The sequence below is a fragment of the Aspergillus campestris genome (assembly GCF_002847485.1).
Source record: "Aspergillus campestris IBT 28561 chromosome Unknown P168scaffold_1, whole genome shotgun sequence".
NCBI classification, from domain to species: Eukaryota; Fungi; Ascomycota; class Eurotiomycetes; order Eurotiales; family Aspergillaceae; genus Aspergillus; species Aspergillus campestris.
In genome coordinates, this window is record NW_020194336.1 from 644049 (window position 1) to 666217 (window position 22169).

Genomic DNA, 22169 nt, shown 5'->3' on the forward strand with positions numbered 1-22169 from the left:
GCAAGGGTCTGCGACTGTTCTTTATTGGTGTTGTTTAGGCATTCTCACACCGTGAGAGGTGATAACCACATGAAAGAATGGACGCCTATATGTGACATGTAGAGCAAAAAGGTCCAGGCCCATAAAGACGAGATATGGATGCAAACAGTATGCATTCGAGTAGAACATGGATAGTAACATAGAGTCCCTGGACACCCTTTCTCCGAACCAGCAAGCAGGACTAGGTAGGTCAGTATTTAGGGCACGAATTATTAGATTAATAATATTATTGTTCAGCTATCACTTTTCCTTTGCAGCACTTTTGCTCTATTTTCTTGAGCGTTGTGGATAGATGAGCCCTGTCGAGCTGGATAGTGATCGTTGACACGTTGACACGTTGACCCTTAGTATTATTCCATTCGAGTTTCTAGTGTGGATAGGCCAGCAAGATACTGGAAATACACCTCCAAGATGACATTCCTCGTCAATCAGCAGCCGACTGGGAATCAATGAATATGAGGATGGACAATCAAGACGCGTCCGGCAATGATACATGATGTGGTCCGTGCGTCATCCATCCCGGCGGGACGGAGATCTCAGTCAACGTCATTGGACACGACAACCCCTCGTCTGCATCCGATCTTGGATCCTTGCGCCAATCCTGGCTTTCTCTATGGTTGCTTCTACAAATTAGTATTTTGGAATTTTCTCAGCACCATGGTCAGAATTCACGCAGCTAGGACACTCCCCGTCAACCCACCAGACGCACCATTCGTGCTGACCCGCCGGCAACTGTGGAAAGCGCTGCAGCGCAAAATCCGCCACGCCGACGAGTTCGTCCCTGCAATGAAGAAATGCGTCGTTGTGAAAGATAGCAATGACATTGTGCTGCGAGAATGTTTGCTGGAGACGCCGTCTGGGGAGACGAAGACTATGACGGAGGAGGTGACCAGTCATGGAGAGCAATTTGTATGTTGAATGGACTGGTGTGGGCCCAATCGGGGGGGATCATCTGACGTGCGTGTTTGCAGATCATATTTCGTCAGCTTGATGGGTCGGTTACTACCAATCTTGTGTCTAATGGGGAAGATCTGGGCGATCGCGGTCTTCAGTTGACGTATTTCTTTGAGTGGGACCATCCTGATATTCAGGAGGGGACCCCGGCCTATGATGAGGCTGTGGAGCAGAAGAATACAGTAAGAGACAACACTGTTTTACCATTGTGATCAAGCTGATTATGCATTTAGATTGGTTTGATGGCCGTCAAGAAATCAATTGAGACGGCGCGGCAGCTCGTCCAGGATAGTGTCATCGATGGCTGATTCGAGAAAGCATTGGAGACATAGACGGCTTGGCTATCTCTATTGGGATCTAGTGAGTGAGGCATATGCCCACGTGAGGTTTATGGTATCAGTCACGACATTCAGCATTTCGTTGGTGTAAAAAGCGACAAGAATAACATGGGCCTGTTATGTACTCCAATCCAATTCAACCTAGCCATACCGCCGAGCCAAATCTCTCATGTCACCAAGCATTCTGGATTCTCGTTAGCTTGCCTCATCACCGTGACTCTGGGAACATACTGTTCTCTTAGGCCCTGATTCTCTGGAAATAAAGCAGATACTTGGGTGTTAAACCTCCTAATCGTAGTTAGTCGGCGAAACAGAGGACTATCCCGAGTTCTCACAATTTATAAAGATCGAGACGACCGTCATAATCTTCTACCGGCTCGGAGATCTTGCAACGGGCGTGATACGCCTTCAGATATTCCGGCCCAAATCGATTGCATGCTGGCCTCCATTGACCGAACTCGTCTGATAGAAGCAGGATGACATTAGAGATGACCCCAGTCGGCGGAACATGGAACATACACTCGTTATGCGCGTAAAAGGAACAAGCATCAAATATAACAGGACTTTTCGTCCTGGAATCCATCCCCGAATTCCCATACCACAGATCGCCGTGCACCAAGCACGGCTTTACACTCCGCCCGTCCGTCTCGAGAGGGCGAAGCAGACGCGGGATAACCACATCAAACAAGACCGGTACTAAACTTTCAAACTCTGAAGCAAACCCCTTAGCCTGGATCTCGCAATCTAACGCCTGTCTCATATTCTTCGCGAAAAATACCTCCCAGCTGTCCTCCCAGTTGTTAGTCTGCGGCAAATGCCCGGTGTATGTTGGAATATGAAACCCGAATTTTCGATTCGGACAGGTGCCCTTCTGGTGCAAAAGTGCCAGACACGAACCCATTTCCTCTGGCTGAGGCATGTCACCGCTCATATCTCTGTATTCAGCGAGGAAGAAATGCGTCCCTGGAGTGTCGGTATATGTGCCCCAGGCTATGGGTTTAGGGGTAAACTCTGGGCAGACTGTATGGATTGCTTTCATTGACTCGTACTCTCCCTGCACCATGTTATGTCCGCGGATGTTTGATATCACCTTGATGAAGAATGATTCCAGCTGGCCATCGGCCCGCTCGATTTCGATCCTTCCGGTGTAGTTCCAGAAACTTGTGCCATGGCGGTTTACAGATACCACGCGGGATCCTTTTGGAAGTGCTGTGTTCATCAGTGAGTATAACAGCCGGACATATTATGCTATTACAATCTACTTTACCTGCGGCAACACTAGGGTCCACGACAGTGTTTTCACCGGGAGTCGAAGAGCCGATAGTATTCATGACCGGAACGTTCAGTCAGACTTCAACATCTATTGTGTTCTCTCAGAGCATCAGACTTGCGCTCCATGTAGGGACATCAGACAACCAAAATATCAACCAAGCAAGTGGAGGTAGGAATCGTGAAGGCATTGGGCATTTCGACATGGCTCCACAGCCTCTTGGCGACCCGAAGAATTCCCCACCTTCCTATTTCGTATTTTATTGTTCTTCATTGTATACAGCAAGTGGTGAGATGTTCATACTTCTTTATCTCTCTTATTTTATTATCGTATTGGGTCCGAACCGTGAATTCCCTGCATGAATTTTGATGAGTGTCCAATAGCGGACAGCCTCACTGTTTCATGCGCTCGAGACAAGACACGAACAAACATTGGGCTTGACCCTCAATGGTGTTCTTGGAATTCATAAAAAGAAGCTAGAAGCAATTTATTGTCAGCATAATACATCGGAATAACGAATTCTTGCTACGATTTGCATGCATTGTGCAGTCGTCCAATCGTTGTATCTTTGTCCATTGACTGGATACTTTGTTGCACTGGTTATAGTCCCAACTATACTAACACACTACAAAGGATGAAAGAAACACCTCGAGCCAGAATGAACAACCGAAACCCGTCTCTCGATGCATGCATCTAATCCGTATAAATAGATATGTATCCCGCAGATATACTCATATCACCATCACCCCAAGCATCCTCTCAGGACGATCACCCCCAAACCAAACCAACAAAATCAACACCAACCACAGAAACCCCCAAAAAGCACCCTCTCGCAAAGCTCACCCACCCACCCACCACAATGAGCGAATCCAGCGAGCTTATGGTCAACTTTGACCTCAGAAAGGTCTTCATATTCCACGCAGTATTTGGCGTGCCCGAGCGCCCCGAGTCCACAACCCGCGACTTCTTCTTCCAAAGCGTGTTCGTGCCCCTCGAAGGCGGCTACACCGGCGCCGTCGCACTTCTCGTCTCTATGATCTACAAGATCAAGGACCATCCGAGACAGATTCGTCTGCGGTATGACACGTCCCCTGAACACACGGGCGGAGTCTGGTACGGGCTCTGGCTGGATAAGGAGTTGGAGGCGGCGACTAATGACTGCGTTCGCGCTGCTATTGTGGAGGACATGGAGCGGATGATTGGGAAGTTTGTTACTGGGTATAACGCTTCTTCTTCTTCTTCTTCTTCTCCTCCTACCTCTCCTACAGTGAGAGAGGTCTGAGTGTTTCGATTACCTGGGATTCTTTTTGCGGGTTTTTTTTGGGCTTGGAGTTGGGGAGGAGTAGTGGTTGGCATCTTGCTGGTTGGGATGGTCAAACTTAGATGAGTGGAATGGATGCGGTCAAGTCCCGTTGATATGCTAAATATAGAATTTATTGCTTTAGGGCTTTACTCCATGTGGGTACTCTTTGTTGAGTTACTTTAGTGGTTGTAGTGACCATATGTTGTGCGAGCATGGATAATTCCAGGACAGTATGTTAAACCGCCTTCTTCCATTCTCGATGGTAAGACGTCCACGCTAGGCACGACCACCGCTATGCAAAAAAAGCCTAGAAGCTATATCACAGCAGATAATATATACTAAAGATCGCCGTAAAACCGCCACCTCGCCTGATACTCCCGCGACAGCGGCAAATTCAGCATCAACGCGCGAAACAGCTCAATCGGCATCCTATTCTCCCTCAAAAAGCGATCATGAAACGCAAGCTCATCGACGAGATTTGTCTCAATTAACTCCTTGCGCAGGGCATAGATCTGCAACGCTCCCAGCATATACCCAGCCTGGTACAGCGGTGAATAGTCGCCCGATAGCGACCGTCGGACCTCCCCCTCCGCAGTAGCACGCTCATGTCCAACCTGCTGCACCAGCAATTCCACGCACTCTTCCGGCGTCATCTTGCCCAGGTGAAAGTTGATCGAGAAGATAATACGGGCACACCGGTGGAGTCGCCAGAACAACATCCCCATTCGATTCTCCGGGGTCTTCTTGAATCGCTCGTCGTCCCATAGAATCATTTCCCAGTACAGGGACCAGCCTTCAACCCAGAACGGCGTGTCAAATAAGAGGCGGTAGGGTCGGTGGCGTGCGTTGACGTGGAACTGGAGGTGATGACCCGGGATGAGCTCGTGGAAGACAGTCGCGCGGGAGAAGTGGATGTTGTTGCCGCGCATGCTCATCATCTTCGCTCCGTGGTCCATTGTATCCGTTGGGTAGGACACGATGATCGACTCGCCACCTAGGAAGAACGGATTCATTTTCTGGCGCTCGGGCGACATCATGAACGTCTGCCAGGTGTCTTTGGCGATAGCTGGCACGGTGACGAGGTGATGGTCCTCCACGAACGCAATGGCCTCTTGTGCGAGCGTTCGGACGAGCTGGGTTTGCTGTCCCGGCTCGACGTAGTCGTTCTTGACCTTTTCCAGTGCCTTCTGCCAATCGTCGGCATATCCCATTGCGCGGGAAGCTTTCTTCAGTTCGTCGACGCACCAAGTGAACTCCCGCTCCCCGATTTTGATGATTTCTTCCGGTGTGTACGGGATCACCTCAGCTTCTAGCTCTGCCAGGAGTCCATCCTGGCCAATTGGCTCTCCCACGATGGTGTCTTCATCGCCTGGTGTGATGCCAACGAGCTTCTCTTTAATGGTTTCCTCGAGTTTCTTCAAGGACTCGTCTACCTGTTCATAGGGCTGGACCACCCACCAATCGAACATGGGATCATACCCTTTATAGAAACCATACCACTCCTCGAGATGGTGTCGCATAGAATCGATTATTCTCGCTCCACGAAAAGCGCTAGACTTCGTCATCGAGGCGTACTCGCCCTTCTCCACGCCAGCCGTCACATCCGCTATCTGTTTTCGCGTTTCAAACAGCTGCTCTGCGGCATGCTTCGGCTGCAGGGGAACGACCGCTGCTCGTGCCTCGCACAAACTCACAATGCTCTCACTGAACGGGAACAACGGCTTTGCATTTTCGTCCAGTTTGGTATTGAGCTCGATGCTGCGAAGCTGTCTCTGGAGGTAATTTTGCAATAGCAGATAGTCAACCTTGTCTTGCTGGTCGTAGAACTCGAACGGCTGGCCATGAAGAGAGAGAAGCTCGGATTCCAAGAAATGTCTCAACTTATACATTCTCTGTGACGATATCTCAATAGAGAAGTAGTTGGTGAGATCCCGGTAGTCTTCCCAGACCCTCGTGATACGGTCGCGCATTAGGTCCGCCTGGGCCCGTTGCAGGGCGATGCCTCTCGGTGAGGTGGAGGAGACCATCGTGATGTTCTTCCCTTCAATGAAATTATCAGTCAGTTAGAGGATTTAAGTGTAAGCTTAGTATTTATAGATGGTCTGGGAAGGTTCAACGATCTCTTCGATGATGAGGTTATGCATGCACCGTCACCTCGAAGCGACAGTCATCAGACCGGACACTATCGCATCACCCCGCTTCCTAGCCTAAACCAGCAACAGGCTAATAAAAAGGATCATGGATCACTTATAGTTCGAGGCTTATCTCGGTCATCTTGGTCAGGCAGTATGCATAAAAAGTCAATTACTAGATGGGAAACACAAGCCTTTGTGACTTTTCTTTGGAAAATCACCGGTCAGGCACATGAAGTCGAGAATATCTCCAGCTGAGCTTGTGGTAGTTACTATGGGACAGAGTTCCAATTGTGCATCCATAATATGGGTCGTATCTTTTTCAAGATCTACTTCATGATTATTACAGAAACTGTCGACAATCTCCCAATGCTATTTTCTGGGTGTGATATACAGCTGTGAGTTGAGGGATATACGGCCTATCAAGTGATACGATGCATATCATACATCTCCCTACGCTGAATACCCAGTATTTCATGTGGACATTGACTTCTCATGAAAATATAATGCACTCTGATCGACCGTCACAGTCTCTCATCCTATCCATCCCTTCCATTGATGGTTTTCCTTGTAGGAAAGCAGCTGCTAAAAAGCTGGAGCCGCCGCAAAATACACCTTATACGATCTCATCTTCCACTCTTCATCAACCTTGGCCATATCCAACACACCAGACCACTCAATGGGTATAGTGCGCCCATCCTTGAGACTATAGGTGACAGTGCCATACATCATGAGGGAGTCAGGATTGGTGCCGAAGGGAAAGACCTTCTCGAGGGTGTGACTGCGCGAGCGGACAAAGTCCCAGCTGGACTGGAGAAGCTTTATGATATCTGCCATGGAAACTTGTGTAAGCGACTTGAGTCAAATAGACCACGAAGTAAAGAAATAAGTGAGAACTAAACCCGGTCGTCCTGTGGCTCCTTGCACACCCAGCGTGAAAGTGGCATCGTCAGTGAGGAAGTCCGCGATGGACTCGACGGCACCGTCGGTGTCGACTGTGGAGTAGTAGTCGATGATCCACTGCCGGAGGGCCGCGTCGGTGAAGGTATCTGGGTATTGGGGCGAATAGCTGGCCATATCTGTCATGGCTATTAGTATGTCTCCTTGGGGGGTATGGGAATCATTTATACGTACCAAATAGGGATGGCGTATCAATTAGAGGAGGGCGTGGTGTGGAATCAATAGTAGCGAAAGTGGCTGATGTATGATCAGCACCGATCTCCCGATCTCCCGATCAAAGGATCAACCGATGCTTCCGGATCGTCCATGTTGGTTAGGGGAGGGGATTGACAGAGTGATTGGTTGGTGGTGGTGTTGGTACCACGGTTGAACCTGCTTTATGCGGGTGCAGACAGAAGCAGTAATCGACTAGACGCAGGCAGCCATGGAATCAACTTAGGTAGTTTTCGGTACTCCGTACAATCTCCTGCTTTTCATTATGGGCAAGTTCGTTCTTCCCTGTCACTGGACTGGGTAGGCTCTATTGGATTGAGTATGGTCACTAGTCGACTGCATAGTCTTCATCATGAACTCATCATGCATCACCCATTCGTATTCTATCCCCGACAATAGCCTACTTTTATTGGGAAGGCGCATACCCTGGAGCGTTCTGTCAAATAGGAAAGTAAACTATTCCTTGTTGATTAATGACCAGCAGACCCGGTTTGTCTCAAGTCGCATTCAGATGGCGTCTGGCGAGTCTGCAGTCCGCAATTCAACATTCTAAAATTGCTATCTTGGGCTTTCATCCAGGGGCTTTGGGTATTGCCAGGTACAAACCCAAATCATTGCGTCGGGTGCCACGCGATGTCGCCTCTGACGGTCTGTTGGGCGCTGCTGCTGGTCTTTATAGGTCTCCAGCAGAATCCGATGCAGGTCTCTACCAACATCAGTGACATCCATCTGAAACGACGACTCTTCCAAAATACTTTGCAAAATTCCATGGAGAATAGCTCCGTCAAATCCCGTTGAATACTTCTGGAAAGGCAACGACTGACGAAAAGAGTGCATGTTTACCTGAACGTGGCATGTACGGAAACCCGCCCTTGCTTACTCCTTCCAGTGTTCACGATGCGCAGGACCACGCGTTCTCTGATTTTCCCGTTCTCATTACTATCAGCGCTCAGCGCATGCTAGACAATTGTTTCAGGTGTATAAGAAAGATCTCGATTGCATTCTCCATCGCAAAAACACTACGGTGCTAGCCTGGGACAATGCTCAATCCTTCCTAGAAAAAACCACACAGATCTTCTTCACAGGGACCACGCCTATCATTCGGCATACCTGTTAAATATTTCAGAATGGTACCTGGAACTATAGCTCCTTTATAACAGTCAATATGAACATCACGTTCTGCGGGATAAGTACCTACATTCCTCCGGAATTCTAGCCCGGCGGTTCTCGCGATAGTATTCCTCAGTTGGGTTAAGTATGCTCTACTAACTTAGAGCTGGTATGCACACTTCTCACCCCTGAGGTAAGTATAAATAAGAGACAATGGAGTCTCTGAAGGACTGGACCTTCCATCCCTTTCTTGGAGCTTGTGTGTTTCGGCGCGTGACTTCTTCAGGCCTGGTTTTTTACTTACTCGCAGATTCGGATCTTTGTCTCGTTATGATACCCCCAGAACGTACCGTGTATATCTTGTTATGACTTTCCTGAACTATCCTGTTTATATTAGACCTTTACATTCGTTCAATTTCCTATCGGTGGTTGAAGAACCGCGAGCCCAGTATGGTACCTTGTCGTTCGTGGCTTCTAACAGCCACACTCCTGCTGTGCAGCGGAGCTCAGGGTATTGAGATTGATGAGAGAGTCGCAGGGGTAGACTACTTTCTACCCGCTAGCTATATTCCTATGACCAGGTAAGGGTCCTACCATCTCTATATTGCAAAAGAAAACTGACAAGGGCAGTGGGATTCCGTTCACAATCCAGGATTATGCCGCCCAGCCATGGTCACCACATCACGACGCCCCGGTGACTCACCAAACGCTTGATACGGCACCGTCTTCGTGTAAATCGTCGAACAAGTCCTCAGGGTACTGGTACGAGCATATTGAACACAACGGCCAGTCTTCATTTCTTTCTGCGGAACACAAAGATAACTACACCGTGTTTCGCAATGTTGTTAAGGACTATGACGCCGATAACACGGGGAAAGAGAGCGCCTCCTCGGCTATCCAGAAGGCAATTCAAGGTGAGCGCCACCACCGCAAAATGAGAAGTTGACGGGTTGCTTAGGGCAAATTCGCTGTATAGATGGGCCGGTCGAGGGACCAGGTCGAAGCTCCCACAAGATGGGCACCACGGGCCAGCCGGCAATTGTATACCTTCCTAAGGGACTGTATCTGTTGAACGAGCCCTTACAGCTGTACGTGGGGACAGTCATAGTCGGCGATCCTACCGATCCGCCAGTTATCAAAGCCGCCAAAGGGTTCTCGGCCGATCATCTCGTATACGGGAAAGATCCGAATTTCGGGGGCACGATTAACTTCTACATCGGGATCAAGAATGTGGTGTTGGATTCTACGGGCATGGATCCCAAACAGCCTGTAACGCTCCTGGATTGGACTGTTAGCCAGGCGACGCAGCTGTCGAACGTTGGTTTCAACATGCCTACTGAGTCTGCGACACATATTGGGTTGACGACGAAGTATGATTATAATAGTAACTTGATCTTGGTAAGTCATTCCCCTGGATTTAGAGACAGCGCTAATCATACACAGAATGACTTATGGTTCAAAGGCGGCTCGATTGGAATGAAACTGGATGGTCAGCAATGGGTATTCCGGAACGTTAAGTTCGAAGGAACAGCTACTGGCGTGGTAGCTGGGGGAACGGATATTGTATTTCTGGGATGTAGCTTCCAGAATGGGAAGGTTGGCATTGATGCCAAAGGAACATCTGGCTCGTTGACTGTGATCGACAGCCATGGTTCGGGTCTCGGCTCTCTCATCACGTCGAATGACTCTGGTAACGCAGGGAATGCGATAATTCTGGAGAATGTCCAAAATCAAGGTAACACTGTCAGTCTTAATGGAAACGCCGTTCTCCATGGCGACGTGAAGGATACCTGGGTACACGGAACGCTGGTGAGTTGCTCTGCCAATATATCTTTCAACACTCATCTAACCCACTCGCAGTATGCCCAGAGAGAGAGCCACAACCAGCGAGTATCAGGGAAGCGTGTGAAAACAGCGCGCTCTCAACCCTTACTTTCTGGAGATAAGTATTTTACAATGCAACCGCCGACATATACGGACTATACCGCAAGCGAGGTCCTCAATATCAAGTCTGTCCCCGGCAAGCCGGTGCACGGCGACGGCGCTACGGATGATACCTGGAATATCAACAGTATCCTCGCTCAGAACCGCAATTGCAAAATCATATATTTTCCCGCCGGCACGTACATCGTCACGGATACCATTGTTGTCCCAGCTGGAACGCGCATTGTCGGTGATGCCTTTGCGTCGACCATCAGCGCAGCTGGCGACAAATTCGCCAACTCCAGAGACGTGCGTACCATGGTCCGTCTCGGGAACCCAGGCGATATGGGCTTGATTCATGTCAGTGACATGGTATTTACGGTGGCGGACGTCCTTCCTGGATGCAAGCTGGTCAGTAGTGACATCTTCTACCTTCACTCTGCGTTCTCCCCCTAACCCATCGCAGGTTGAAGTCAACATCGCCGGCCACAAGCCCGGCGACGTCGGACTATGGAACACGCATTTCCGCATCGGGGGCGCAGTAGGCAGCCATGTGCAAACAAAATGCCACAAATCTCCCGCGGACTGCAAAGCCGCCTGGGGCCTGCTGCACCTAACGCGCACCTCCTCCGCCTACATCGAAAACGTGTGGGGTTGGACTGCCGACCACGACCTCGACGGGGACAACAAGCAAACCATCGCCACCGGACGGGGTCTCCTCGTGGAAGGCAACTCAGCGACGTGGCTAGTTGGCACGGGCTTCGAGCACAACGCTCTCTACCAATACAACTTCGCGGGCGCGCGCAACGTCTTCTCCGCCATGCAGCAAAGTGAATCTCCCTACTGGCAGGGGCCTGGCAACGCCCTCGCCCCAGCCCCGTGGGACGACTCGGTACATTCCACCGACCCGAAGTTCGGGCAGTGCGCCCCCGACGACGCGAAGTGTCGCATGGCGCTGTTCGAGATCATCGACCATGCCCGCGACATTTTCTTATACGGCGGTTGCAACTGGGTGTTTTTCAGCAACAGCGGAGATTGTAAGGGTAAGTGTCAGAAGAATGCGGTACAGGTGCTGGAGTCATCGGGGGTTTATCTCTATGGCACCAACACCAAGAGCACGGAGAATATGGTGCTAGAAGGGAATCATGCCGTCGCGACGGAGAATCATAATGCAGGGGGTTGGGGCGGTGTTATTGCCGCGTATTTGCATGATGCTTAACTTTTTAACACTTGGTGCGTCATACCCAGATATATCTGTCTGGGTTTTGTGACACTGTTGAGCATCATGTAGAGTATACACTGTTGGGGGGGTTGGGGTGAAGGAATATATATACATGGATATGTATCAATTATTTATATACCAATACTAATCTGTTGGCCATGATTGATCATGTTGCAATATAATAGAGAATCATCACCGACTACAAAAGATACACTGACACTGTTATCCTCGTAGGGAACTTATAGTGCGAGATAAATACTGAAAAGGGAAGAAATGGAGAGATGAGGATCGGGCCGCAACGTCGATCGCCAACTTGACCCTCGTATCTCCTACTAACTACGAACTAGTTAGTCCCGACAACACACACCGCACCACCACCCAATACTTCACCTGTTTCACTTGGTCATGCAAGTTGCATCTTTTGATCCAGATCTTTTCATTCGTGACTGAGACCCTCGCCCTCCAATCACACCCCGCCATGTTGGTCGCCGATCAGCCAAAGATAGCGACGCGATGTGATGCTCGTGGTGGCTGGGAAAAGGGAGGTTGGGACTTTCAACCGCCACACCATAACCTCCTCCATCTGGATAGACCCATAGACCCCCTCGCATTCCTGAGATCTTTAGTCCCCAGTTCGATTTCTGGTCGCCCCCCCTGCCAAAGATTGCCTTCTGCAACAGGTCGGTGCCTGCATCTTGGGAATGTACTTCAAACGTCAGCCTGCAAGTGAGCCTTCATTCCTCGGTTGATCTCGACCGCCATGCTCGCCCCGAGCGCAACAAATTTGAGTCTGAGGACTGTGAGCTGTAAGTTAGATGGATCCAGCCTGGAAGTGAACTGAACTGGACCGCTGGTGTTACACGCGTGTGTCAGTTGTTGAAGCAAAGTCTCTCGGTCCCGCTGACCTCCCTCTCCCCTCACAGCAAGCCGACCGCAGCTGCTGCGAACCGAATCGCAACAGTCCGCGGCCGCCTCAGACGACTACTATTCTTTCTCCGAGCATACCTCGAGCTCCCGATCGCGAAGCAGTGCCAGCCAAGCGACGGTGCGGTATGCCACTCCGAGCTCGCACCCTGCTTCCCGCAATCCGTCCCCTAGCATTTCTCGCACGCATCTAGCCCCCCCGGCGATGGTCCAGCACCCATCGAGCCCACTCGCGGACATGCCGCGGGAGGAACGCAGCCAGGCCCCCTCGCCGGCTGGCTCTATACGGTCAGCCGAGGAGAGGGAGGTCCGCTTTAATACCATGTCACAAAGCACTACTCGTCCTGTGGGCGTCGACAATTACTCGGGACGGGCAGCGACCCCGGGCGTCGATGATTCCCCGTATCTGCGCTTCGCTATTAACCAACTGACGCTCGATGAAGAGGTCAGTGGATCGCGAAGGCCAAGCGCAGCAGGGAGCGACGAGGTCCTCGAGGACCGTGTGGTGTGGGACGACGAGCTGGGAAGCTTTATCCGAGCCCCGGCTCCTCCCCCGGCGCCGCTGCAGCCTAGACAGCCGACGTCATCGCAGCCTGTGGAGAGATCGGTGCAGAACTCGGTTGATCCCGAGGCGTTCAATGCCGTCGATCCCCCCGATGATGATCTTCTGTATCCGCCCTTGGATTACATGCCGGTTGTGCTCCGGCCGTGGACCCTGGCGGGAATTATCCTCTGCTGTCTGCTTATGATCACGGGCATTTCCTTCTGCAATGTGTGGTCCAGCCGTCACCAGGGGCTCTGGGCGTACGAACATCTGGGAGACGCACGATATTTTGTCACGCAGTATCTTCCGCAGATTCTGGCAGTTGTTATCACTGTCTGGACGTTTGTGATCCAAGCGGCGGTGTATCGCGCCATGCCTTTTATCATAATGGCCGTTGAGCGTGAGCGCGAACATACATTGGAGGAGCTTCCCATCCTGTCCCGCAACTTCCTTCTCCCCGATTTCTCGCAATTTCGGCACGGAGAGCCGCTCGTCGGGTTTGCATTGTTCACTATCTGGCTTTCGAACCTGGTCACACTGCCACTGTTGAGCTGCTTGTTCCAAGCGAAATGGTTCGAGGCTGATGGTCAGGGATCATTTCGATGGACGGCTGTGTTGGCAGTCGGGTGGACTCTCGTGGCTCTGTATGGGCTGCTTACCATCGGACTGATCCTTCTGCTGCTGCGGTTCACTAAAGCCTGGACCGGGTTGATGTGGGACCCTGTGAGTCTCGCGGACCTAATTCCACTCATTCAACGGTCGAACATCCTGCATGACTTTCAATATTCCGAGACGGAGCCCAATGTTGCGAATCTCATCGACCCCCGAGTATTGCGTCTCGGTTACTGGAAGGTGACTGGCCGCGCAGAGGTGTTCTACGGGATCGGTGAAGTTGACGCCCCGATTCGAAATCCGTCTCTCCACCGTGACGTGAAGAATCGCAAGGAACAGCCGCGTGGTTTATCCACGGTATCTTACGACATCGAGCAACATGGTGCGAATGGGCACGATAGCCTGCTCAAGCATCCATACTCGCCACTTTTCCGCCACCGGTGGGTTCCGTGGTTTCTGAAAGATATCTCGGTGGTAGCGTGGACGGTCATCGTTTGTGCGTTGTTCATTGCCTTCGTGCTCGTGAGCTTCATACACGATGCCATCAAGGGTGGTTTTCCACCTCGACTGCGCACTCTACCGTCTACTGGCGCGTTCTCCTCGTCGAACTTCGTGTACAGCTTTATCCCAGCGCTGATCGGCAACTTCTTCTTCCTGGCGTGGCAGCCCATCGACGTGTATTTCCGTGCCGTGCAGCCCTTCGCGGCTTTATCCTCGCCTGACGGGGCCCGCGCAGACCAGAGTATCCTGCTGTCATACCCATCACGCCTCCCTTTCCAGGTATCAGCACTGGCATTCCTCAACGGCCACTACAAAGTGGCCTGGATCTCCCTCATGAGCCTCGTCTCAGCAGCCCTACCGATCCTCGCAGGAGGTGTCTTCATCGCCCTATGGTACCCCTCCCACGACGAGATCCGCATCGGGGCACACATGCCCGCGTTCTACGCCCTCATCGTGTTCTGCGCCGTATACATGGCCTCCTTCCTGTGCATCTGGCCCGGTCGCAGTCGCTACCTGCCCCACAATATCTCCACCCTCGCGGACCAAATCAGCTTCCTTTACCAGAGCCCTCTCCTGGCGGATAAACTCCTGCGCGAGCCCCGCAGCAAGGCGGACCTCGTCACCCGTCTGGTTATCGCGCCGCCAGGCGATCGCGAGCACTCGGTGTACGGCTTCGGCGTGTATATTGGCCGCGACGGCAAGGAACACCTGGGAATCGACCGGTTCCATCGTCCGGGCCGAGCCGACATGTTGATTACGACAAGGTCTATGAAGTGAGGGGGTCGATTCGCCGCTAGCTGCTGTACAATATGTGCATACCCTGTCGACGATGTCGATATCTAATACATTACCTACTGCGTGGAGCTACGCTTTTATGACATGATTACGAATGATTTACGGGATGAAGACCCATCACGGCTGAATATGATGCAACAAGATAATGAGATATGCGATTCGGGTTTTTGTGATTTTTTTGTTACTTAGAGCGAATGTCGACGACATAGCCTGGAGTTCTGGCTGAGGGATTAATTAGCATAGCTACGCTACTAGAATTGTTGCAATTATACCCTTCTTTTGTCCCATTGTTTCAGCAATTCCGTAGCTCCAAACCAACCGCAGAAGTGGTCGAATCGCACGTAGGCTGGGCCTCCCAAGTAGCGAGGATGCAATTGAAATGGTCAGTACCAGGCGATCACCACCACCATCGGTCGACACTGTCGGACAGCGAATCCCAGCACCTTAAGGCAGCAAATGTGCCTGAGAATGGGTGGTGGCAGAATGCCAGCTCCACCGCTTTTTCAACTCGGCCTCATTCGCCCATCAAGATCACGTGTTATTGAAACGGCGCTAGTGAAACCTCGAGATGGGAATTCTTCAAAATCCCCATACAAAACAGCCCGGTCACATTCCCAATTGGGCGATTCGAAAGTGATCATTTTTGGCCGTTTCACAAAGTATGTTGGATTTGGGATTTGATAGTACCGTTCGAAAGCTCTCATTGAGACTATTCGAAACATATCATTCATTTTATTTTTAATTGCCTCTATGCGCTGTTATTGTTGGGTTAAGCTCTGTAGATCACGTGTCCTGTTTCTTATCTTATCGAAGTGAGATAAGATAAGGATGATGTGTCTCACCATGTGAAGCCGAGCCGGTAATCTACCTGAGGATCCCAGCTAAACATGAACCACCGCCCACCCATGCTCCTTCATGACTGGAGCTGTTGAGCTGCCGAGAAATATCGAGACACCACTCTACGATGTGTCCGTACTGCATTTGACCCGCCACAGCGATGGTCTGATCAATCGTTGATATCCCCTCGTCTCATGAATCGCGACAATGGTACACGGCGGGAAACCCAGCACTGGATGCCAGAACTGCCGAACGAGACGTATTAAGGTATACCATGTATGGCTCCCTCTGCGGGATGCAGCAAGCTAACATCTATAGTGTGATGAGGCACGTCCCCACTGTAGGGCTTGCCTGCGCACCGGCCGCTCTTGTCCTGGATATCCGCACCCGCTGGACTTTATGCTCCGCGATCGGATTGCTTTTCAGCGGAAGAAGAGAACAGGCACTGGCTCGCCAGCTTCTTCGGTGTCAACACCCAGCGCGATAGTGAAAGCCCAAAAATTAAAGTCCAAGCAACAGAAGACCCCAACCAACGCTAGTCGTTTGCCGGTCAGTCGAAATAGAACGTCCACTTCCACGCCATGGCCAATCCAGATGATTCCCAACAGTCTTCATCTGCCAGTGGAAGATACGGTAGCAACCCTATTTTTCAACTCGGTGCTATATCACCGTCGTGATCCTTTAATCCGCGTTGGTTTCATGGAGCTTCTCCCGCAGTCGTATTCCAACGCGCGGCGCGGTTCCCACCTCCAGCTTGGCGCGCTGGCCGTAGCGTTCTTCTCTGTGTCGGCGTGGACGGGTCAGAGGGCTTTGCTTCAGTCCGCGGAGCAGTTCTCCATGAAGGCTATTTCCCAGACCCGAATGGCCCTGCAGGGCGGTCTCCGGGGGAATGTGGATGAGATTCTTATGACGGCGTTGTTGCTTTCTGTTTATGATGTGCGTATTATGTGGTGATCGGTTGAGTATGTTCTAACGAATTGAAGCAATTCTCTGCTCTTAAGGAAAAGAGACGACCCTCGAAAGCACATCTAAGAGGGGCGATCGCACTCGTCAATAATCTGGATGCTCAGCAGCGTAACTCGGTATCTGCTAGGACATTGGCTAATGCGGTCCAGATGCAAGTGGTTTGTTCTCCTTTCTATTAATAATGACATATCAAGCCATACTGAAATGTGCAGGTAAAATACTCTCTGGGCCTCACAGGTCACCCCGATCAGCTGGTACAAATCCCTGAAATATGGCCGGTTTCACCTGCAGTCCCGCAGTCAACCTCATCTGAACTCACCTGTGCCTCAACGGAACTCGTTAACCTGCGACTCGCCTGGCAAAAATTAAGCGCCAGCACTGAGGCCCCCAGCCCAACCCAACTCACTACTCTCCTCGACAATGCCACCACTCTAGATGACCGAATAGTCTCCTGGACAAAAGCCCTCCCAGCGCATTGGATGCCCGTCCAATCCACCACAATTCCCCCGTCCATCCTTGCCGCAGGTGTCTTTGCGAACCGCTGCGACTGCTACTCTGACCTGTGGATAGCGTCTACGTGGAACTTCTACCGCGACTCGCGCATCGTCATCCACAATATCATACTCCACTGTCTGTGCGTGCTTCCCCCACACAGCGAAACGTTGAAGAGAATTGAATCCTCCTCCAACATTATCTTCGCACTAGCTACGGATATCTGCGCCAGTGTCCCCTTCTTCTTGGGCAGTCAGATGGTTTCCGTGCCCATGAATATGGTCCCGTCCAACAGTGTAGAGTACCCGGTTGCGGAGAACAGACCGGTCACTGCGGCGCATCAGCAAACGGCTCCGCTTCTGGGCGGATGGTTTGTTCTCTCTTATCTGGAGAGTCTGTCTTCGCCGAATCTGGGGTTGGACGAGGAACTGGTCGGGTGGATGCGGGGGCAGATGGAACGGATATTGAAGATATACACGTTCAACGGGACGTTGATGTAACTTCGTATAGATGTTCACTTATCAAGAGAGAGACAGAGAGATTATTTCTCCTTGAAATAATTAATAAACTCTTCAAAATGTAGTTAAATCAAACAATGCCGTATACACTAGGCCACGGCAGCCTCAGGCACAAATCACATGACCGTCTGCATCAATCTCCGCACTTCCTCCGAAGATCATCGCTACTTATCGATCAGCCAAGCTAATTGCGCTCCGACCTTTGAAGCAACTCCTCTTACCTACCTATCCTTAAACAAAACACACATCCACACTACCTCCGAACCCAAAACCCACCCAAACTCAGAGCTACGCAACAATGCTCGAAACCATCCTTAACTGGGCCAAGCCCAGCCCCAGCCAACAACAACAACCACCACAATCACAACACCCCGACCAACAACAACAACAAGAACCACCAACCGACCCCGTCAAAGAATGGACCCCCATCACCCCCGACACAAAATACAAGCTCCTCCTCGGCGGATTGGGCTTCCTAGCCTTCAGCCTAAGCGCCACCCGGCGCGCAATCAACAAACGCACGCTCAGCGCCCGACCCCCCTTCTACACGTCCTCGCCGTACCACCGGCCAGACGCCAACGGCGGCGCGGAAGCCTTCGAGGCGCTGCATCTGGCGACGATAAATGTCGTCTCGGTCGGTATGGCTGCGACGGGGGCGGCGATGTTCGCGTTTGGGGTCGACGGTGTGCAGGATATGAGGGGGTATATGCGTCGCGGGATGGGCATTGAGGATGCGCATGGGAATCCGATTGTGCCGAAGTCCGGGGGTGGGGATGAGGAGATTGAGAGGGATATTGAGGAGTGGGTGGGGAGTGTGCTTGGGCAGAAGTATGGGGATGCGTTGAAGAAGGAGAGGGATGGGGAGGGGGTGGGGGAGGGGAAGGCTGCGTAGATGGTTGATGTTTTGGGGGGGGTTGGAAGGATTGTGTATATTTTGGTGTGGATGGTGATGTTATTGTGGATGGAGGTTGGAGGTTGAAAAGGTGTGTTGGTGCGGTGATGTTACGGATACTGACTCTCCTCTTACTTTGCGCTTCTCCTCTCTTTTCTGTATCTAAGTGTTTGTGTGTATATACCCCGTATACATTATCAGCCTGCTGGCTATGGCGAAATGGTGTTTATATTCTGTTATACAAATTACTCCATCTTATCATATCGCTCCCGAGCAGTCTGTCTCGTCTTCTGCAAGAACTCGTCGTATCGACTGCGAGTGTTCCGGCCCGCCTCTTCGGCAGCATCACCCAATTTGCTCCCTTGAGCCCCGAGTCCCACACCCTGTGCATACACCTCTGTGGCGATCGGAGCCGTCATGCCGGTTCCCTGTGCACCAAGCCCAGACCCAGCTGACCAGCCCATCTTGCTGAGCAGCGACGCGCCCTTGGATTCCACCTCCACCTCCGGTGACGGCTCCTTCGGCGGTGCGGGCTTGCTCTTGGCGGTGCCTTTGGGCCGTCCGAAAGCCTGGCGTCGCTCACGCGCACGATCGCGGTACTCGGGCGGTGCTGGAACAATTCCGTGCTTGATGAGCTTGTTCATGCCTCGGCTGACCAGGTCCTCCTTTTGCAAATTGCTGCGGTGGTACTGGCTGAGGCGCTCGTGGCGGTTGACCTCTGCGGAGGACTTGAATTGTCGCATGCAGAGATAACAGCAGTTGCGAGTGAGATCCGCATAGGACTGGGCGGGAGGTGCCGTCGAGTCTTGTGACCCCTCGTCCGATTTATCGTTAGGATCCCGCTTTTTGATGCCGTGCAGCTCTGCGTGACGATTGCTCCAGAACTGCAGGTGTGACGGGACTGCCATCTTCTTGGACGCAGCGGTTGCGGTTGCGTCTGCCTTTCTTTTCTTGGCCTTCTCTTTCTCGGATTCTTTGCTGCCTTTCGCTTGGTGTTCTTGTGATGCGGGCGGATTGTCCATTTCCGCCGATGACACGGTCAGTTCCCTAACGTAGGCTTCATCGTCCCAATACATCAGCTTCAGCTGTGAATTGTTCAGCGGACTGAATGTGAATCGATCCGTGCTGGCCGAAGGGTTGATGACGGGGACGAAAACGCCGGCATGGATGTAGCTGACAAGGACCGGCCTCGATGAAATGGTAAATTTGTCAAACGAGTTCAGTCGGGTGATGGCTGCTTGCGCATCCTATAACAGTTAGCGAATTAGATAACTGGTTGGAAAGTGAAGATACCTGGACAGTGGCAAACTCGGCAAATCCGTAACGCCAGCTCTCGTTGGTTCGACGGTCCCTCACAAGCAAGACTCGCCGAATTGATCCATCGCGGGCGCCTAGGTTAGCATCTCCAGTGGTAGATGAGACTTTGGCCCCTTTCTTTTGGTTCCCAGACGAATTCTCGGAACTGTTCGTCGGTCGATAAAGTTTCGCGACTCCCTTGGCAAGCAGCTCTTCTGTAACCGAGGACTCTAGGCCCCGGAAGAGTAAGAACTGCGAAGGCTGATTCTCCGGTGCCGCATCGTTATCACCATGGTTTTCCACCTTCGGGGCAGCGATACCTGGAGGCCCTGACGGTCCGGGTTCTACTGATATTAGCGAACGCTTTAGATACGAGATGCGGCATAGTTGTACATACCGGGGCGAGGTGCCTGGCAACGGAAGCACTTGCTGCGCGTGGAATAGTTGACAATGGAGCACTAATCCGTCAGCTTTATCCTGCTTTCGAGTGGCAGGCAATACTCACATTCCTGCATGTCCAGTCTCCCTCGGCCCGAGCACGCGCACGGTCTTCCCGCTCGCGGCTATAGGCAATGCGCACCTTGGTGCCCCGATCGTTCGGACCAGCATTGGGCCCATAGAAGAGGACAGTTGGGAAGTTGCGCTCAACGAAGTCACGCGAGCAGTCAAGGTTTCGGAATCGAAGAAAGCCTAGTTGGCGAGAAAGTTCTGCACACTTATCAGTATCCCTTCCGCTTCACGAGTGCCCTAGTCATACTGGTCTGGCGGTCCCTAATGACCCTAACGTCCTCGAGACCCTCAATGTGATAGCCGTCTTTGAGTTCATTGGAAATCTGTTCAACAGGTCAACCGGCAACACCGGTGACATGTACATCTCAGCCTCTTGCCATCAAGAATGTTGCAATGTGCAGCGCATCCGACGGAGGGAAATATCTAGGGGAAGGAATTGTCGAACGTCTTCTTCCGCCATATCCACTGGCAATCCATCCATCATCACCTCCCTGCTTTCCTGTCCGTACTGCGAGCGACCTCGGTGCGGGCTGCGACTCCGGCTGTAGCTCCGGCTCCGGCTGCTGTAAGGCGAGTGGTATCCTTCGCGATCACGGTCTCGATACTGAGGCCTTTCTCGTCGATGAGGCGACCGGGAGACTCGCCGTCGATGGTCATCGCGATCCCTACTGTGGTACCGAGGGGAATAGTCGCGTTTTCTGTCGGCTGCAGGACCCCTCGGAGGAGACAGCGCATAATCTTTTCGCAGCAGAGAGTCAGTAATGTCTTCACCTAGAGCAGGACTGATACGGCTGTTGATGTATCCACACGCTAAGCTATGCGGGGGACGTAATACCGCCAGGCGAGCGTGACCGGGAGGGCGATCGGTCGTCGTACATCCGGCCGTCGCGATCGTCACGACGGGGGTATGGTCGGTGGGAGGCACCCGAAGGGTAACGCCTATCTTCCGGATGAAGCTCAGACATGATAAGAGTAGAACAACATGAGAATGAGTTGGATCAAATATGAGGAGAAGAGAGTAAGGTATAAAGAAGTGTTGATAAGTTGGTTGATCGTTGATAATGGCGCGGCAGAATGGCAGACCGCTTCCTATTTCGGCCTCGGGCTCTGTAGACAGCCTTAAGGCATTCAGGCAACCAGGTGAACATCACCAGGCATCCACTTCCTGACTACTTCATTGCTTCATCTTCCTTTCATCACAGGAGTATTTCCTTCACTTCTTTCAATCTATTTCGCTTCTTTTGGAACAAATACAGAAACGAAATCGTTCAAGTGAAAATTGCCCAGCTTTCAAGCACTTGCCCACTTTAGTTGAGAATCCAGAAAATATATATCCTAATCTGAGCTAGATCCATTGTGATGGGATAGGTATCGTGCCTCTGGTGGAGGACAAACCCATTACAGTACATTCAGATAATATTAACAGTGAAATAGGTTACATTTTCAGTCTCTATCTATACTGACTTATTATCACCAAGACACGTGGTTAACCATAAGACCCAGTTCACTGGCCACGGCAATCACCAAGGACAAGTAGTCCCTATAATCTCGCCTTGTCTTCAGGTCTCTGGCAGAGGCTTGGGAGTGTATTTGTGTCTGATTGCCGCCTGGTATGCTGCTAGTTACATGTGTAAAATCCAGTCCTTTAGGATGTACAAATGGGCCCAATTACCGCTGAGTGTGCGCTGGTTGATATACCGCAGCATCGACAGCAAATGTTTCATTGTGCCTCATGTACACATCAGCGGATATTCTAAAGTCAAAGTACAGATCTCCAGACAGATGGCGGCAGTATCACCGCCATTTGTGTCCAATTTC

The 22169-nt window shown here is 51.5% G+C and overlaps 9 protein-coding genes across 9 annotated transcripts; 5 read left to right on the plus strand and 4 right to left on the minus strand.

The window, feature by feature from the left end:
* The first annotated feature begins 643 nt into the window (after nt 1–643).
* Nucleotides 644–1573, plus strand: P168DRAFT_323116 (SRPBCC family protein). The gene is made up of 4 exons (XM_024840652.1): nt 644–948; nt 1011–1175; nt 1227–1515; nt 1563–1573. Exons 1-3 carry the CDS (start codon nt 697–699, stop codon nt 1299–1301), a joined length of 492 nt encoding a protein of 163 aa, XP_024696502.1. The 5' UTR covers nt 644–696; the 3' UTR covers nt 1302–1515; nt 1563–1573.
* P168DRAFT_308113 (uncharacterized protein) lies at nt 1297–2766 on the minus strand. The gene is made up of 5 exons (XM_024839166.1): nt 2599–2766; nt 1851–2540; nt 1667–1793; nt 1563–1619; nt 1297–1515 (listed from the first exon to the last, which is right to left on the minus strand). Exons 1-5 carry the CDS (start codon nt 2660–2662, stop codon nt 1473–1475), a joined length of 981 nt encoding a protein of 326 aa, XP_024696503.1. The 5' UTR covers nt 2663–2766; the 3' UTR covers nt 1297–1472.
* Nucleotides 2767–3163: 397 nt separating this feature from the next.
* Nucleotides 3164–3983, plus strand: P168DRAFT_286083 (uncharacterized protein). Its single transcript, XM_024836276.1, has one exon. The coding sequence runs from the start codon at nt 3314–3316 to the stop codon at nt 3881–3883; it is 570 nt and encodes a 189-aa protein (XP_024696504.1). The 5' UTR covers nt 3164–3313; the 3' UTR covers nt 3884–3983.
* A 155-nt stretch (nt 3984–4138) lies between these two features.
* Nucleotides 4139–5958, minus strand: P168DRAFT_286084 (uncharacterized protein). Its single transcript, XM_024836277.1, has one exon. The coding sequence runs from the start codon at nt 5929–5931 to the stop codon at nt 4243–4245; it is 1689 nt and encodes a 562-aa protein (XP_024696505.1). The 5' UTR covers nt 5932–5958; the 3' UTR covers nt 4139–4242.
* A 276-nt stretch (nt 5959–6234) lies between these two features.
* On the minus strand, nt 6235–7329 carry P168DRAFT_323120 (uncharacterized protein). Its single transcript, XM_024840653.1, has 3 exons — nt 7171–7329; nt 6939–7115; nt 6235–6866 (listed from the first exon to the last, which is right to left on the minus strand). Exons 2-3 carry the CDS (start codon nt 7111–7113, stop codon nt 6622–6624), a joined length of 420 nt encoding a protein of 139 aa, XP_024696506.1. The 5' UTR covers nt 7114–7115; nt 7171–7329; the 3' UTR covers nt 6235–6621.
* Nucleotides 7330–8769: 1440 nt separating this feature from the next.
* Nucleotides 8770–11461, plus strand: P168DRAFT_294121 (glycoside hydrolase family 55 protein; the record flags this gene model as incomplete). Its single annotated transcript, XM_024837938.1, has 6 exons — nt 8770–8900; nt 8950–9233; nt 9296–9717; nt 9763–10128; nt 10180–10653; nt 10709–11461. 6 exons carry the CDS (start codon nt 8770–8772, stop codon nt 11459–11461), a joined length of 2430 nt encoding a protein of 809 aa, XP_024696507.1.
* Nucleotides 11462–12224: 763 nt separating this feature from the next.
* On the plus strand, nt 12225–17635 carry P168DRAFT_314049 (DUF3433 domain-containing protein; the record flags this gene model as incomplete). The annotated part of the gene is made up of 5 exons (XM_024839730.1): nt 12225–12270; nt 12388–14818; nt 16022–16613; nt 16661–16801; nt 16856–17635. The coding sequence occupies 5 exons, from the start codon at nt 12225–12227 to the stop codon at nt 17633–17635; spliced, it is 3990 nt and encodes a 1329-aa protein (XP_024696508.1).
* Nucleotides 17636–17842: 207 nt separating this feature from the next.
* On the plus strand, nt 17843–18545 carry P168DRAFT_300712 (uncharacterized protein; the record flags this gene model as incomplete). The annotated part of the gene is made up of 1 exon (XM_024838456.1): nt 17843–18545. Exon 1 carries the CDS (start codon nt 17952–17954, stop codon nt 18543–18545), a length of 594 nt encoding a protein of 197 aa, XP_024696509.1. The 5' UTR covers nt 17843–17951.
* Nucleotides 18546–18728: 183 nt separating this feature from the next.
* Nucleotides 18729–20841, minus strand: P168DRAFT_300713 (putative G-patch domain protein). Its single transcript, XM_024838457.1, has 6 exons — nt 20797–20841; nt 20599–20674; nt 20347–20549; nt 20239–20299; nt 19839–20185; nt 18729–19792 (listed from the first exon to the last, which is right to left on the minus strand). Exons 1-6 carry the CDS (start codon nt 20833–20835, stop codon nt 18791–18793), a joined length of 1728 nt encoding a protein of 575 aa, XP_024696510.1. The 5' UTR covers nt 20836–20841; the 3' UTR covers nt 18729–18790.
* Between the last annotated feature and the right edge of the window lie 1328 nt (nt 20842–22169).